The 14235-nt window shown below is 46.4% G+C and overlaps 1 protein-coding gene across 2 annotated transcripts in view; it reads left to right on the top strand.

Annotated features, from left to right (window-relative positions):
- Positions 1-14010, top strand: part of LOC142587455 (epoxide hydrolase 4-like) — a 47604-nt gene extending 33594 nt beyond the window's left edge. For both annotated transcript variants that reach the window (XM_075698491.1, XM_075698492.1), the window contains exons 5-7: positions 5804-5981; positions 9852-9988; positions 13566-14010. In XM_075698491.1, coding sequence (XP_075554606.1) covers positions 5804-5981; positions 9852-9988; positions 13566-13987 — 737 coding nt within the window. In that variant the 3' untranslated portion in view covers positions 13988-14010. The remainder of the gene's footprint in view (positions 1-5803; positions 5982-9851; positions 9989-13565) is intronic.
- The last annotated feature ends 225 nt before the right edge of the window (positions 14011-14235 follow it).

The raw sequence follows: 14235 nt of genomic DNA, 5'->3' as shown, positions 1-14235 counted from the left end.
GATTTCAGGTGTTTCTTTTTCTTTTTTCGTGTTTGGTTTCTTGTTTCCTCAGATTCTTCCTTGTTATAGTATATTGTACCCAAATATTGCATTTGTGATGAACTGCTTCATTCTTTTGTTTAGTGAAACTAAAACCTTTGCAATAACACACTTATGATTATATAATCTATATATACACTTGTTCGCAAATACTACCATATGTACTTGCCCTTCCTGTTATAATCCCATGAGGGATTGACAGTATGTGAAATAAATAAATAAATAAATAAATAAATATTATACAAGACATAGAAATGTGAAAACATCATGACTAAGCATTGGGAAATAAAAAAATGTATGATAATAAATATGCTGGTAATACTTGAAGTAATGATAAAAATTGTTACTGAAAAGGAAGCCCAATAATGTTACGTAGGAATACGCAGATAAAAAGCTATATACAAGTATGTCTACAAGGAAATACGCCGCACTTGGCTAAGAGGCGAGAGCCCGCGCTAGCCTCCAATTGTCGTCGTCGTCTTCTCACTGCTCGCCTCTTCGTCATTGGAAATACTGTTCCGCAGCACTACCCCCGGCGGCAAAAGCGCCGTCCCGGAGCGACTAAAGGCCGGAATCGGAAGCCGTGTAGTAGACCTTGAGCCTACTGACGTTCACGACATCACTAGATGCCAGAGTAGACGACGAGGTTGAGCTCACAGGAGCAATTCCGTACGTCACCTAGCCCAGCACGTGGTAAGGCCCTGTGTGTCGCGAAAGGAGCTTCTCTGAAAGTCCGACGTGACGAGAGGCCGACCACAGGAGCACGAGCGCCCCAGGCGAGAACTGTACGTCACGGTGGCGGGCGTTGTACTGACGCTGCTGAGTGGTTTGCGACGCCGTCAGTCGAGCGCGGGCAAGCTGGCGCACATGGTCGGCGAGGGCGATGGCGTCGCGCGCATACTCGCTTGTTGAGATCGTAGCAGGATGAAGTGCCGTGTCAAGGGGTAAGGTCGGTTCGCGACCGTACAGTAGGTAAAATGGAGAAAATCCGGCGGTGTCGTGCCGGGAAGAAGGAAGGAAGGAAGGAAATCAACTTTATTCAGGTCCTGCAGGCCACGAGAGCTTTGGGCTCTCATGGAGTGGGCGTCTCCCACGACGGAACCGGGAGGTTGAGTTTCCTGGCGGCGTCGTGGACCTGCTGGACGGCCCAGAGTTGGGGAGCGAGTTCTTCGCTTCGGATTGATTGCTTCTTCAAACTTGCGCTTGTCCTGTTCGTAGTTTACGTGAGCTTGCGAGCATGGCCAGAGTAAATGATATACGTTAAGGGATGTGTTGTAATTGGTGCAATGAGACTTGTCGTAGAGCTCAGGCATGTAATGGTGTAATCTGTTTTGAGTGGGGTATGTGTCTGTTTGTAGCATTCTGAGTGTAACCCCTTGAGCTCGAGTGAGCGTGCGGTGTGGCGTGCTATACCGTCTGCGTTGTAGATAGTAGTGTTTAGTGATTTCATTGTATGTAGTGGGCGCGTCTTTATTCTCCGAGTGGTTGGGTGAAGCCGCGCGGTCTGTAAGCGCGCGCGCAGCCTCGTGTGCCGCCTCGTTAAGGTTGGGGACGTCGCCGATCTTTGGTCCTAAGTGTGCCGGGAACCAGTATATGAAGTGGTTCTTAATCTCTTTCTTTGAAACAATTCTGAGAGCCTGTGCGCAGACCGTGCCCTTTTGGAAAGCTCTGATAGCGGCTAGAATTATACGCAAATGTGACGTAAGGAAGGCAATGTCCCAGTCGTGGTGGTCCTTGGAAACGTACTTGGACAGCATATCAGCAAGAGTGCGGTTTAACCGCTCTGTCAGGCCATTGGTTTGAGGATGGTATGAGGTGGTCAGCTTGTGTTGCATGGAGCAGGAACGCACAATGTCGGCGATAACTTTCGAGAGGAAGTTAGGACCACGGTCAGTAAGCAGCTGTCGCAGGGCACCATGGAGCAAGATAATGTCACGCAAGAGAAAGTCTGCGACGTCAGTGGCGCAACTGGTAGGGAGAGCCCGCGTGATAGCTTACCGGGTGGAGTAATCAGTTGCGACGGCTACCCATTTGTTCCCAAAGGATGACGTGGGAAAAGGACCGACGAGGTCTAATCCAACACGAAAGAACGGTTCCACGGGGATGGTGATCGGCTGGAGATGACCTGCAGGTAGCACCTGAGGTGTTTTTCGACGCTGGCAGGGATCTAAAGCAGCAACATAACGTCGGACGGAGCGAGCGAGACCAGGCCAATAGAAGCGGCGGCGGAAGCGGTCGTACGTGCGGGTTACGCCAAGATGTGGGTGCGTCATGCATCTCAAAGCAGCACAGTCTGTCGTAGATGTTTTGGCACGACAAGAAGAAGATCAGATCCGTCAGGGAGGAAGTTCCTTCGGTACATAATGCCACCCTGGAGGACGTATCGGCGAACGGATGCGTCGGTAGGTGTAGAGCGCGTCTAGACGCTCGATGAGTGCTCGCAGCGGTAGGTCTCGGTACTGCTCATCGGCGATGTTAGCGAAGGCAGACACAGAGAAAATGCCTTTGGTGGTACTACTGTCGGCGTCGTCAGGCTCGTCTACCGGGTAGCGAGACAGGTAGTCAGCGTCCTTGTGTAGTCGGCCAGATTTGTAGGTGACATTATACGAATATTCTTGGAGGCGTGAGGCCCAGCGACCAAGTCTTCCTGTAGGATCTTTCAGTGAGCATAACCAGCAAAGCGCGTGATGGTCTGTGACAACGGAAAAGGGTCGGCCGTATAAGTATGGGCGGAACTTCGCAACCGCCCAATCTAGGGCCAGAGACTCACGCTCAGTGATGGAATAGTTGAGCTCCGAGTGTAAGAGGAGCCTTTTGGCGTAAGCGACAACACGGTCGTTGCCGCGCTGGCGTTGTGCCAGTACTGCGCCAATTCCGTGACCGCTGGCATCAGTACGGACTTCGGTAGGTGCAGAAGGATCGAAATGGGCCAGAACGGGAGGCGTTGTGAGATATGTTACGTAGAAAGACGCCGATGAAAAACTATATACAAGTATATTTACAAGGTAATACGGCGCACTTGGCCAAGAGGCAACAGCCCGCACTAGCCTCCAATCGTCGTCGTCGTCTTCTCACTGCTCGCATCTTCGTCATTGAAAATACTGTTCCGTAGCAATATTATGGTAAAATATGGATTATTTTATAGAAGACCAAAAAATCAACAATCCCTACTGCCGAACTGGAGTATGTGCTAGTAGGATGTAACATGGGAAGTAAGAATCTAGTGCCTATCCTTCACGAGAGAAAAAGAGAAATATTGTAGTGTATGTCGAAACATGTAATAAAAAGTGAATAACCTTAAATTGATAGGTGGTAAAATTATTTTAAATAATAGTCCTGAGAGGATTTAAAAGTTACACGCTAGTGCACAACATGTATCTGCCATGAGTAGTTTATATTGTATGTAAACGCAAATTATGACATAAGCCAGCAAGGTGAAGGAAAGTATATGAAAGAGATAAATTGGCATCCACCCGAATTGTAGCACGAGGCTACAAAAGAAACCCACACAGATTTTTCAGAAACAAAGCCTCACTGTTGAAGGACAATTCGTCCTGGTCCGGGACTTCAGCCTGGTGATGCTCCCTCGTCCTTGACCAGGACAATTTCTTTTTTTCAACTGCGAAGCTTTCTTTCCGAGAAACCTGTATAGGCTTCCTTTGTAGCTTCGTGCTACAATTCGTGTTTATGCCAATTTCTCCCTTTCATAAACTACGATATCAAGGAAATCTAAAGGGGTGATTGGTAAGAAGCCCAACTGCCCTTATTATGTAAAACGATACAGGATAATTAAGCGAATTTTACAAGACGACCACAGGAATGAAGTAGCATATTGCAGCGAAGCTGTTACCCGCTCGGTAGTCGGCCTTTTTCGTGTCTGTCTGTCAACAAATTGTCATCATCAGTAATGGCTTATACTCCCTAAGCAAGCGAAAGGGCAGTGGCTCATCCCCCTCGTAATGCAGAGGCTACAAGCGCACAGCAAAGTGAAGCGAGCAGTGCATACATTCATTGGAATCACGCATATAACATACAGAACGGCGCACGTTTCAATAAAGAGCAAGCTCCAAACAAACATCTACCATCATCAGCAATGGCTCTTATCCCTGCAAGCAATTGCTCATGCCCCCTAATCAAGCAAATATGCAACGGCTCAAACCACCATAAGGCAGATGCTACATGCACTCAGAAAAGTGAAGCGAACAGTGCGTACATTCCTTGGAATCACACATACAACATAGAGAACAGCACACGCCTCAATAAAGAAAAAACTCGAAACAAGCATCCGAACCATCAATGAAGCATTTCATACGTACCCTTCGGCAGTTGTAGTGGTGGCGTTGAAAAACTTCGCTGGACATTCATTTTTGCAGTGATTGGATGGGGAGTCAATTTTTTCGACCTATTGTTAATATGTACCAGTCAAAAAGCATAATCTCTAATCTTCATTGCTTGAGTTTATATGTGTTGTAAGGGGCTTTTATGTGTACAATAGGTGCCACACTATACAGTAAGGAAAGTGCCTGTGAGGATATACAATCTGCAGAATGGGCAATATTGAAGTAATACAATAATATAATGTTCTCACCAGTATTTTTCTTCCATGAATGATTTTGCGTAAATAGTTAGAGATACTATCGGCGTAATTGAGGTAAGACTCGAGTGTGACACCTATGAATGAGTGCTGCTCCACTGTATGAATGTAGCTAAATATAATGGTAACCGCCGTTAAATGTAATATAATGAATAATATAAATGTATTCTAAATATAATGATAACCTGTTATTTAGGCCATTGGTGTGGTGTGGTATTTAGACCATTGGTGTTAGGTACACCGCAGTGTAGAGTGATTCTCCCTTTTTTCTTCTCTCACTGAGCCAGCAGGCCCTTAATTCCGCCTATAAAAGGCGAATAATCATACAACAAACGAAGTGCAAGTAGTTGATTTAAGACTTAGTGTAGATGAAGGCTTTCTTTTATTGCACTGTAGTTGCTTTTCTCTGCGGCGCGCCACAGGGCGTTAACCTCTCCTGTAAAAATTCGCATAGTGTTGCAAGTCAATGAACTTTTGCAACTGGTCAGTGACAATACCACTTGCAACATAATAAATATAACGATACCAATTATACAAGAACTCGAGCCACAGTGGCCGCATTGGCGTCATGCCTGACCCATTGCCGGCCACGTCAGGCGGCAAGAAACTACGCGAAACTGACACACAGTGTTCCTCTATTAAACATGACGCTCTATGCTAGATCACTGGCGCGTGAACGCAGGATTTAAAGCAGACACTTTGCAGCACGGGTAACGATTCAATAGATACCTGCCAGATCATATCACTAAATAAACTGATGATGCAGGGAAAATGAGGGAATCAACTGTGTATCGCCTTGTCGCGTTATGGTACTGAATATTCGCCCGAGTCGAGTCGGATACACGCATTCTGAGCGCTTACGTCACAGCGCACACGCTCACTATAAAAATCACTAATATAGCTAACCACTCGATGTCTCTGCTTAATATTTCAGAGGATCTGTCAGGACGCTATTGCTTTACTTTGAAAATCGCCCTCCAACGGTGTCTCACAACTGTTCCTGTGCATTATACCCGCGATTAGAACATTTCGCCTAGATGCTATATTTTACCACTATGAAGCGTCGATGGAACGCTGAGAATCTCGCGCATGGAAGTTCTTGTGCAGAAATCTCGCCAGTACTTGCGGTATATGGTGACCCTCCCCCTTTCTTTCTCTCTTGTTCTGCAGACCCTGATAAAAAAAGAAAAGTTGTGCTCGTTGGTCATGACTGGGGTGGCATGATCAGCTTCTGCTTCGCCACGATGTATGAAGAGTTGGTGCACAAGATGATCATCATTAACGGAATGCATCCTAGGGCTTTCATGAAGCAGTTGTTTCGCAGTGTGAGACAAATGAGGATGTCCTGGTAAGCCACTGAACCGTGCCAACAAGTCTTACATTTTAGAACATCTGAACTGTCGAACCATCAAAAGAACGTACAAGCATTCCTTTTAAAACATAATTTCGACAACAGTAATATCCTATAAACCAGTCGATAAAGAACTAACATGGAATATTTCTCAGAGGATTGCTTAGGAAATGCGCTCATCGTCTACTTTAGACAACCTAACTAGTAGTGCACTTCTCAGACACATATTAGTAAAAACTTTGCTTTTACTGCTAACTGCCCAGTAATTAAAGCGTACCACTAAAACTTAAACTACTGAACAGAACCATGGAACAGGAACAAGACGGACAACCGCTCTATTCTTCGTCTGCGTGTTCTGTTCATTGTAGAAACAAAAAATAATTGTAGTTCGGTCCAACTTCACGCACTTTCCAGACAACGACACATCTTTTTTCCTATGTTTAGCTATACAGTAGGTCAGCTAATGCACAGTCCTATACATATATGACATGACGTATGGTCACTGCATTGTATGTCAGTGCCTTGCGTATATTCTCAAATTGGGATGTTCTTAAGTTGTTTTTTTCGCAATACAACCTAGAGAAGAAAACGCGTTAAGTTTAAAGACGAAAAAGATGGTTTCACTCTGTTGGAAAGTTGGCGAAAGTCGCTTGAGAATTATTTGAAGCTGTTTAAAAAAGACCCACAAAGGAAGATCCACAGTAGTCATCTGGTACACCGCGAAAGGGCTAATAAAGGTTGCTTGACGGAATGATCCCAGTGATGAGGGAATGCAGTCGCTTCGCTGCCAAGGTTACGGTACATAAGAGCCAGGGAAATAAAATGCTGCCCACGGCTAAAGGGTATAAACCAACTCTATCGTCGATGAGCAATCATTGAAGGTGCAGCTGTCCAGTTCACTATTTATGCCACAGATATTACTCAAGCGACGCCTGTCTACTTTCACGTCCACTTATACAACCTCAGAATTAAGGAGAGCTCGCTAGACGAAATTTCTTTCACAAAAGAGGCAATGAGAGTTGATCAAGAGTGCATCTCAAAAGTGGCCAGATATATTGTGTAACAGAGTCAGCCACACGATCAACACCATGCTTTTTGCCGTAAGCTCCTGTTTTGATGATAGATATGCACCGACTGGCACCAGCAGCCATTCGCGAGCACGCACGGCAGCACGTCTATGGACGAATCCTATAACCACGCTACCCTAACCGCGAAAACCAAAGCCCCGGTGCAGTGGGTACAACCATAATTTTCTTTTAAATATACGCGCATATTTTCGCAGCACACGTGTAGCGCAAGTTCTGCAGTACACGTGCATTTTCGACAATGCAAGCGCACTCCAGAGATTGCAGATTCGTGTGTGCCACTCGTAATGACTTCTCGGGTCGAACGCCCCTATAGCGATCTCGAAAATAGTTGCATAACGCCACGCACGTTCTCACTCAAAAATGAGCATTACCGGCTTTATTGCGATGGCAAGTATATGGACACCCAAGGCGGACTTCCACCATCGGTGTTGGCATCGCCGTGATGTTCCTTACGAAGTCCAAGTGCGATACCAGCGTGGTCACGCACTGTACGCTTTAGGTGCCAGTGAAAGCGTGCGAGGGTGAGCCGAGGATGGTGGCTTGATCTCGAGCGTGCATCGGAGGAAGGCAAGGAAGAAGCGTGCCGTCTTTCACATACGCGTAAGGCACCGGGGAGGGGGTGCGCTCTAATCCCGCGGTGGCTGCGTATTGCACCGCTGAGCGCGGCCCCAAGGGCCTGGAAAGCGATCTGCGATGAGTACAGTCTCGGCTCACCGGCACCTGATAGCTTCGTGTGAGCTGTGTTCTCGCCGCTTAGTTCGCGTTGCAGTGAGAGACAGCATGAAGGTGAATTTGCTCACTGCTGCTCTTCCTCACGCGAGCGTTTCGCCGACGAGTGTCCCCGCTCATCGAGTGAGATGTGTTAATTTTTGCGTGTGTGGTCCTGGCACTGTCCCTGTTAATTTAGTTAGTAAGCGAACGCTCGCTATTCTAGACGGCTGATAAATCTACTATTATTGTTTCGTATACCTCTCTGCTTATTTGCGATGTCTATCGATTCTTCGTCTTTCGGGTAAAGATCGACTTGTTGTTAGAAAGACATCAGGCCGCGTTTGCGTTAGAATTCAGTGGTATACTTACACAGAAGACATAAAAGAAAAATAGCCAATCCCTGCGCTTTCATTGGCGAACGTCACCTACTTTCGTGATTTGAAATTATTTTGTTTCACCCTAGGGCAATCGTAGCTGAGTCCGCTGTCGAATGAGGAAGCAAATATTATTGCTAAATACAGACTCCTAACTATTATTCGTAGTGACGCGGTCGTCCAACCGACTATTATAAAGGAACTGAGTAGTACCCCTCAGGACATCTCGCCGTGGCTTACTGGAATAAATCAAGTCTTAAGGGGTGGGATGGCCTCAGGGCTGATACATCTCTTTCTCGCGTGTTAGAATTCAACGCATAGAACAGCATTGACAATACTTCGTAGCGCTGAAACGTCTCTACTCCAACAGCTTAGAAACCCAGTCTATTGTTTTCTTCTTTATTTGCGCAAAACAATTTCTTCATTTCTGTCTCGGGTTTCTCCAGAAAATTATTGCTACAATCGCCATGTAACCGAAAGCACGCGATCGAGAGTGAGAGACAAGCACCGCCGACAGATTCATAACTTTGACAAAATCTCTTTCGTTAAAAATCTTTGCAAGATGAAATGCCGGCAAATTGCGACGCTGGACGTAACTTTATCGAAGGCAGCTGCCCAATGGTAAACATCACTTATGAATGAAAAACCCTCTGCATTTGATCCCCTGGTTCTTACGTTCGAAAAATGAGAACTTGAGATCGCATCACTGACATGGCATACGCATGGCATGGTGAGGAATATTGAAATGCACACTGGCTATCTAGGCGTGGACTGAGGAACAGCCGGTTAGATCATTTCGTCTGGAGCATTTCACTACAGTGTACCTACTAGGTGACTGTGCCACTTTGGGGACACCCAGTGACTCGTGACGCTGTTGGCCCACATCGATGACCGGCCGCTTTCTGAGGCGCAATTTTGATGGCTGGTGCGACCCTCACATGGTGTAGTCGCTACTGGGGTTTCTCCGATCAAGCGACCTGCCTGAACGACTGTGACGCTCCTGCGTTCATGCGTGCGTGCGTGCGTGCGTGCGTGTGCGTGCCTGTGTGTGGTGTTTGCTTGTGTGTGTGTGTGTGTGCGTGTGTGTGTGTGTGTGTGTGTGTGTGTGTGTGTGTGTGTGTGTGTGTGTGTGTGTGTGTGTGTGTGTGTGTGTGTGTGTGTGTGTGTGTGTGTGTGTGTGTGTGTGTGTGTGTGTGTGTGTGTGTGTGTGTGTGTGTGTGTGTGTGTGTGTGTGTGTGTGTGTGTGTGTGTGTGTGTGTGTGTGTGTCATTCTTTTTTTTCTTTCCCCTCTCCGATTTTTGCATTGCTGTGCACGTTTCTCTTATTTTCTTTAGGATCTTTCTGTCGGCTCTTACCCCTTCACGAGTGCAGGGTAGCAAACTAGATATCTATCTTCCGGTTAACCTCCTTGATTTCTCAGTCTTTTATCTCTCTCTCTCTCTCTCTCGCTCTTGGGGACCCCAGCTAATCTTATATTATCATTTGACCCAGGTTTTCATGAAAAGTCTCCATAACACCTCTTTTGGAGGCAGGCATTCAAAAAAAATGTGGTTTCAAGTAGTGCAGAGTACTGATATTCACTTTCTTGAGCGGAATGTGGACACTCATTATATGCCACTTTACATGTATCATACATTCACTCGGACCAATCAACCGGTTTATTTTTGAGCTAACAAAAATTATCTCTGATGTAGGTACCAGCTTCCCTTTCGACGTCCCGTTGTGCCCGAGCAATATCTAATCATGAAAGACTTGGCTTTCCTCGACAAAGTGCACAAGGGCTTTACTAAAGACGAGGAGTATGCCCACAAGTACGTGTACTCGCAACCAGGTATGCACCGTTTTCCATCCGACATACTTTAGGACATCTAGAGCAAGAAGAAATTTCGGCAGACACACTTAAGACTGCTTACGTGTGGGAATGCGAAAGCATTAAGGTCCCTTTGGGGAAGCGTTCTTTTTTTTTCTCGCGCGATCCTTGTCCGCGCAAGCTCTCGCCTGCCTTCTAGATGCGCCTCAATGAGGCACAAATAAATCGCACCAACCATCTCAACGCGCTCGCCGTCTGCCGTTTAATTGGACATTAGTGCTTTTACTATGACAGCAATCATATGGACCCTCCAAGTGCATAGATACCATCGCCTTCACTGTCGCCGTGATGTTCTCTATAAAGTTAAATGTCGATGACATTGTCGTCGCTTGCACGTGCGAGCGTGCGAGCGTGCTGTACGTGCCAGTGAAAGCATGCGCCTCAATCTCGCGCGTGCAAGGGAGGAAAGCGGGGAGAAAGCGTGCCATATTCCGTCGCACGCAAGCCACAGGAGGAAGGTGCGGGGTGGGGGAGGGGGGATTTAGTCGAGTGGCTGCTCCGTATGGGGCGGCCGCGCGGGCCCTATCTTGAAAGTGATCTGCAATGAGTACGGAGTATAGGTTCGCCGGGGGCTCATCACTTTGCGTGCGCTGTGTTCTCACCGCTTAGTTCCCATTAAAGTGGCACGCAGCACAAAGGTCAATTTCGCTGATGCGGTGGCTCTCCCTCATGCCAGCGTTCTTACAGCAAGTGTCCGCGCTCATCGACTGAGATGCGTTTATGTTTGCCTATGTGCGTGTGAAGCGATGCTTATTAAGTTAGTTAGTAAGAAAATGTTTACGAGTTTATACGGCCGATAAACCTGCTCTCCTGACTTGGTATAGCTGCCTACTAATTAGCTATCGCAATCGATGCTTCTCCTTTCGGGCGAACCTGCGTCATTTTCTATTTATTTAGACACTCATTTTATAAACTTATGACGTGGCGCTACCTCCTTCCTATGGACGGCGCCGTCACGTGTCCAATGATGCATGCACTAGGCACATCTTTAGCCAACCAGAACTGTGGCGCCGCAGTGACATCGAAGAGGCATGCTCGCAACGAACACCGGGAGACCGAGTTCGATTTCCACCCATACCAAAATGTACCAAATTTTCTTTTCAAAGCCGCTGGTACAATTTGTTTTACAGGAACCTTCCTGAAAGGTGTAACTGTCAATCCGGGCGTTCTTCATTTTTTAGGGCTTTTTTTTCTTACTCTTTGCGCTGTCGGCCATTTTGGTACCATCGTTCAGTGGCGACTCCGACGACGCCGGATTTTCGCGTAATGTGGCATATAATACTTTCGCATTGAAAGAAATTAAGTCAAGAGGCATCTGATGTTTCACGTCTATCTTGGTGCGAAAGATATTTACCGTAATATTTCCCTCAGTTCGCTTCTAACAGACACTCCAATTGCCTAGGAGGAGACGAAGGGATTTTGCCATTTCTGCTCAGATTTAATGCGCTCTCGGCGCCATCCCAATATGAGTATGTTCACAAGATATATCTTCGATATTGTGGTCATTTGGTCTTCTTTTATCTGTGCAGCTGACAGCGACCCCTAACTTTAGGTCTCCTATCTTCTGATACTCACATTTATTTAATAGTCGCGCTAATAGGGTCCGCCGCTGTCTGAGTGAGGGCATCATACGGTACTTAGTTTTGCACAACGCTTGAACCTACGGACGCCCTAAAACGATCGACAGCTGCACACACAGAGCCCCTCCTATTAAAAGGCGTAGTCATTGCCCAGCAACAAACTTTGCTATTTTGCAAGGCTCTGCTGTAGGCTCATCAAGCAGTTAATGAGCGCCAAATAGATAAAATTGCAAACAAACGTGTGGAATACCTGCAATTTTCTTCATTTACACCGGCGACAACGGCACTACTCGCACTCTTAGAAGTTAATATATCTTATGGGGGAAGTTAGCCTTACGTAACGTGTGATAGCACAGCCAAGTGGGACCATTAAAGCTCGCCATCTAGCGCACCATACTGTTGTGAAAATGAGTTACTGGATTTCTGATAGTTTGTTCGATACAACGTTAACAGTAGATACCTCACTACATCTAGAATTAAGCGCGCAGAAACGTAGGTTCATAAACGGTGACAAACGCAAATGATCGTTCTAAATCAATCGTCAGATAAATTACCAACGCACATGTACAAAGTCGACAGACGGACCTGTGCAATGTGCGCGTCGGAACAAGAAAAAAATATATATACTCTTGACGCTCAGTGTAATGCGAATAGCTAGGAGTAACTAGCGTTTCTTCAGATGATTCCGTTTAGACAGGCACTTTCTTTTGAGCACTTGGTCAGGTTTCTTGTTTGGAGCAGGAGGAATCTGGCTAAGCATATTAAGACCCGTCGCGGTAGCGCAAGGGCTGTGGTGTTGCGCTGTGTAGCGCGAGGTAGCGGGTCGGTGGCGTATTCTGATGGGGAAGCAATGCAAAAACTGCTTGCGTACCGTGCCTAGGTGTCTCAGGTTATCAAAGTTATTCAAGAGGTGGTTATTCACTACTGCATGCCTCGTTATCAGATGGTGATGAAACGTCGTGATATCGCAACAACGTTGCAATACATGCAAAGCTAGCAGCAGTATTTTTGCCGCCACGAACATTTGCTTTGAAGAATACAGCGTCTGGAAAAAGCACGCACAGTCTATCGCGTCTGATTTCCAAGCTGCAGCTGTACTCAAGTGCACAGCTTCTCATGGCACACCGTAACTTCAGTATAACTGCCGTGGTGCAGTGTTTAGAACTCCTGGTTCACGACTGATAAGTAACGAGTTCTACATTTACAAGACTCCAAGGCATTATCTTCTGAGAAACGGAAATTTATTGTGGCTAACCGACTAATCCACAAAACTAAGCAATACAATACAAACAGAGTTATATTTGGCTTGTTTTGCTTTGATTGGTGGATCAGTCATGTAGTCATGTAGTCATGTAGAAGAGAATATATTGCTTTCCTCAAGATCTCGAGCTCCTTGTTCGACCTGCATAATAGCTAATGCTTTTGGAATATTAAAGTGACAAATCATGAAAATTTACCTGGAACGTCGCCAATTTCTAACCGCGCACGTAACTAGAATGAAATATACAAATCTGGCTTGATGGTTAGTTATCGACAACCTGCTACACTGCATGTGTTTAACTGTCCCTGCATGTTATACCGCACAAATAGCAATAAAACATGCAAGAATGCGGCGACACCATGACACTAGGTTCTACGTAACATCCGGTTTCATGAAACAACGAAGAAGCCAACGAGCCACCCCCCCCCCCCCCACTTCCCTAACTGCCTTGGCCTTACCCGTCTTTAACACCGCCGTTCACAATCCCAGGGAACGATGCGCGTGAAATATCATATCCCTCACCTATAGGCATCATTATCACGGGCTAGTGTACCTGTTTCGTCGCGGCATTTTCGGCGTTTAATAAATTAGCATTGACCAATAACATTACATGCACTAAAGCAGCCCATGTTGCATCTGGACAAATAGCATTTCGGCTGAATAAGACTACTTTTTTTCACTTTTGTCCTACACGCAGGAGCGCTGACTGGTACCATCAACTACTATCGTGCCTTCAACAACGACAGCAGCCAGCTCAGCAAAATACCCTACCGCAAGATCAACGTCTCCACACTCATCCTATGGGGAGAAAAAGATGAGTTTATCATGACGCGCGTCGCATTGTACAACCAGGAATGGCTAAAGAACTCAGCGGCAATTTACTACGAGGGAGCGGGCCACTTTCCTTTGCGAGAATGCCCTACGCACATTATCAGTCGCATTCGCGAGTTCGTGATCAACGGCACTGTGTCAGTAGCCGAGGAGAGACGTCGGTGGCGCTGGTGGTGGCGCATTAACGACCTCTGTCGGGAGTCCAGGAGACCACGTGGTACATGGATACGCAGGATTCCACCTTTTATTCCTGAAAACGCGAAACTTCCCAATGAAATGGCAGAATAAACATCCACCAGCCTGATCTCAAACACGTCTACGTCACATTATGCACCTGCAACCTCTACATGCATGATGCAGTAGCCTGCCAGAAAGGATTACCATGACTTCCTGGATTTCACACATGCAACGTTCAATGCTTCGAGGCTTTAGGTGGACAAACCCTTATACGTTTGTGCACTCAAACGTAGTGATCTTCAAATGCGCAGTAGTCTTTGATCTAATCGGACAATTTGCGGTAAAAGGTAAGGTGAGCT

The sequence above is a fragment of the Dermacentor variabilis genome, chromosome 7, assembly GCF_050947875.1.
Source record: "Dermacentor variabilis isolate Ectoservices chromosome 7, ASM5094787v1, whole genome shotgun sequence".
Taxonomy (NCBI): Eukaryota; Metazoa; Arthropoda; class Arachnida; order Ixodida; family Ixodidae; genus Dermacentor; species Dermacentor variabilis.
Note: the sequence above shows the minus strand (reverse complement) of the source record. Positions and strands in the feature narration are given on the sequence as shown.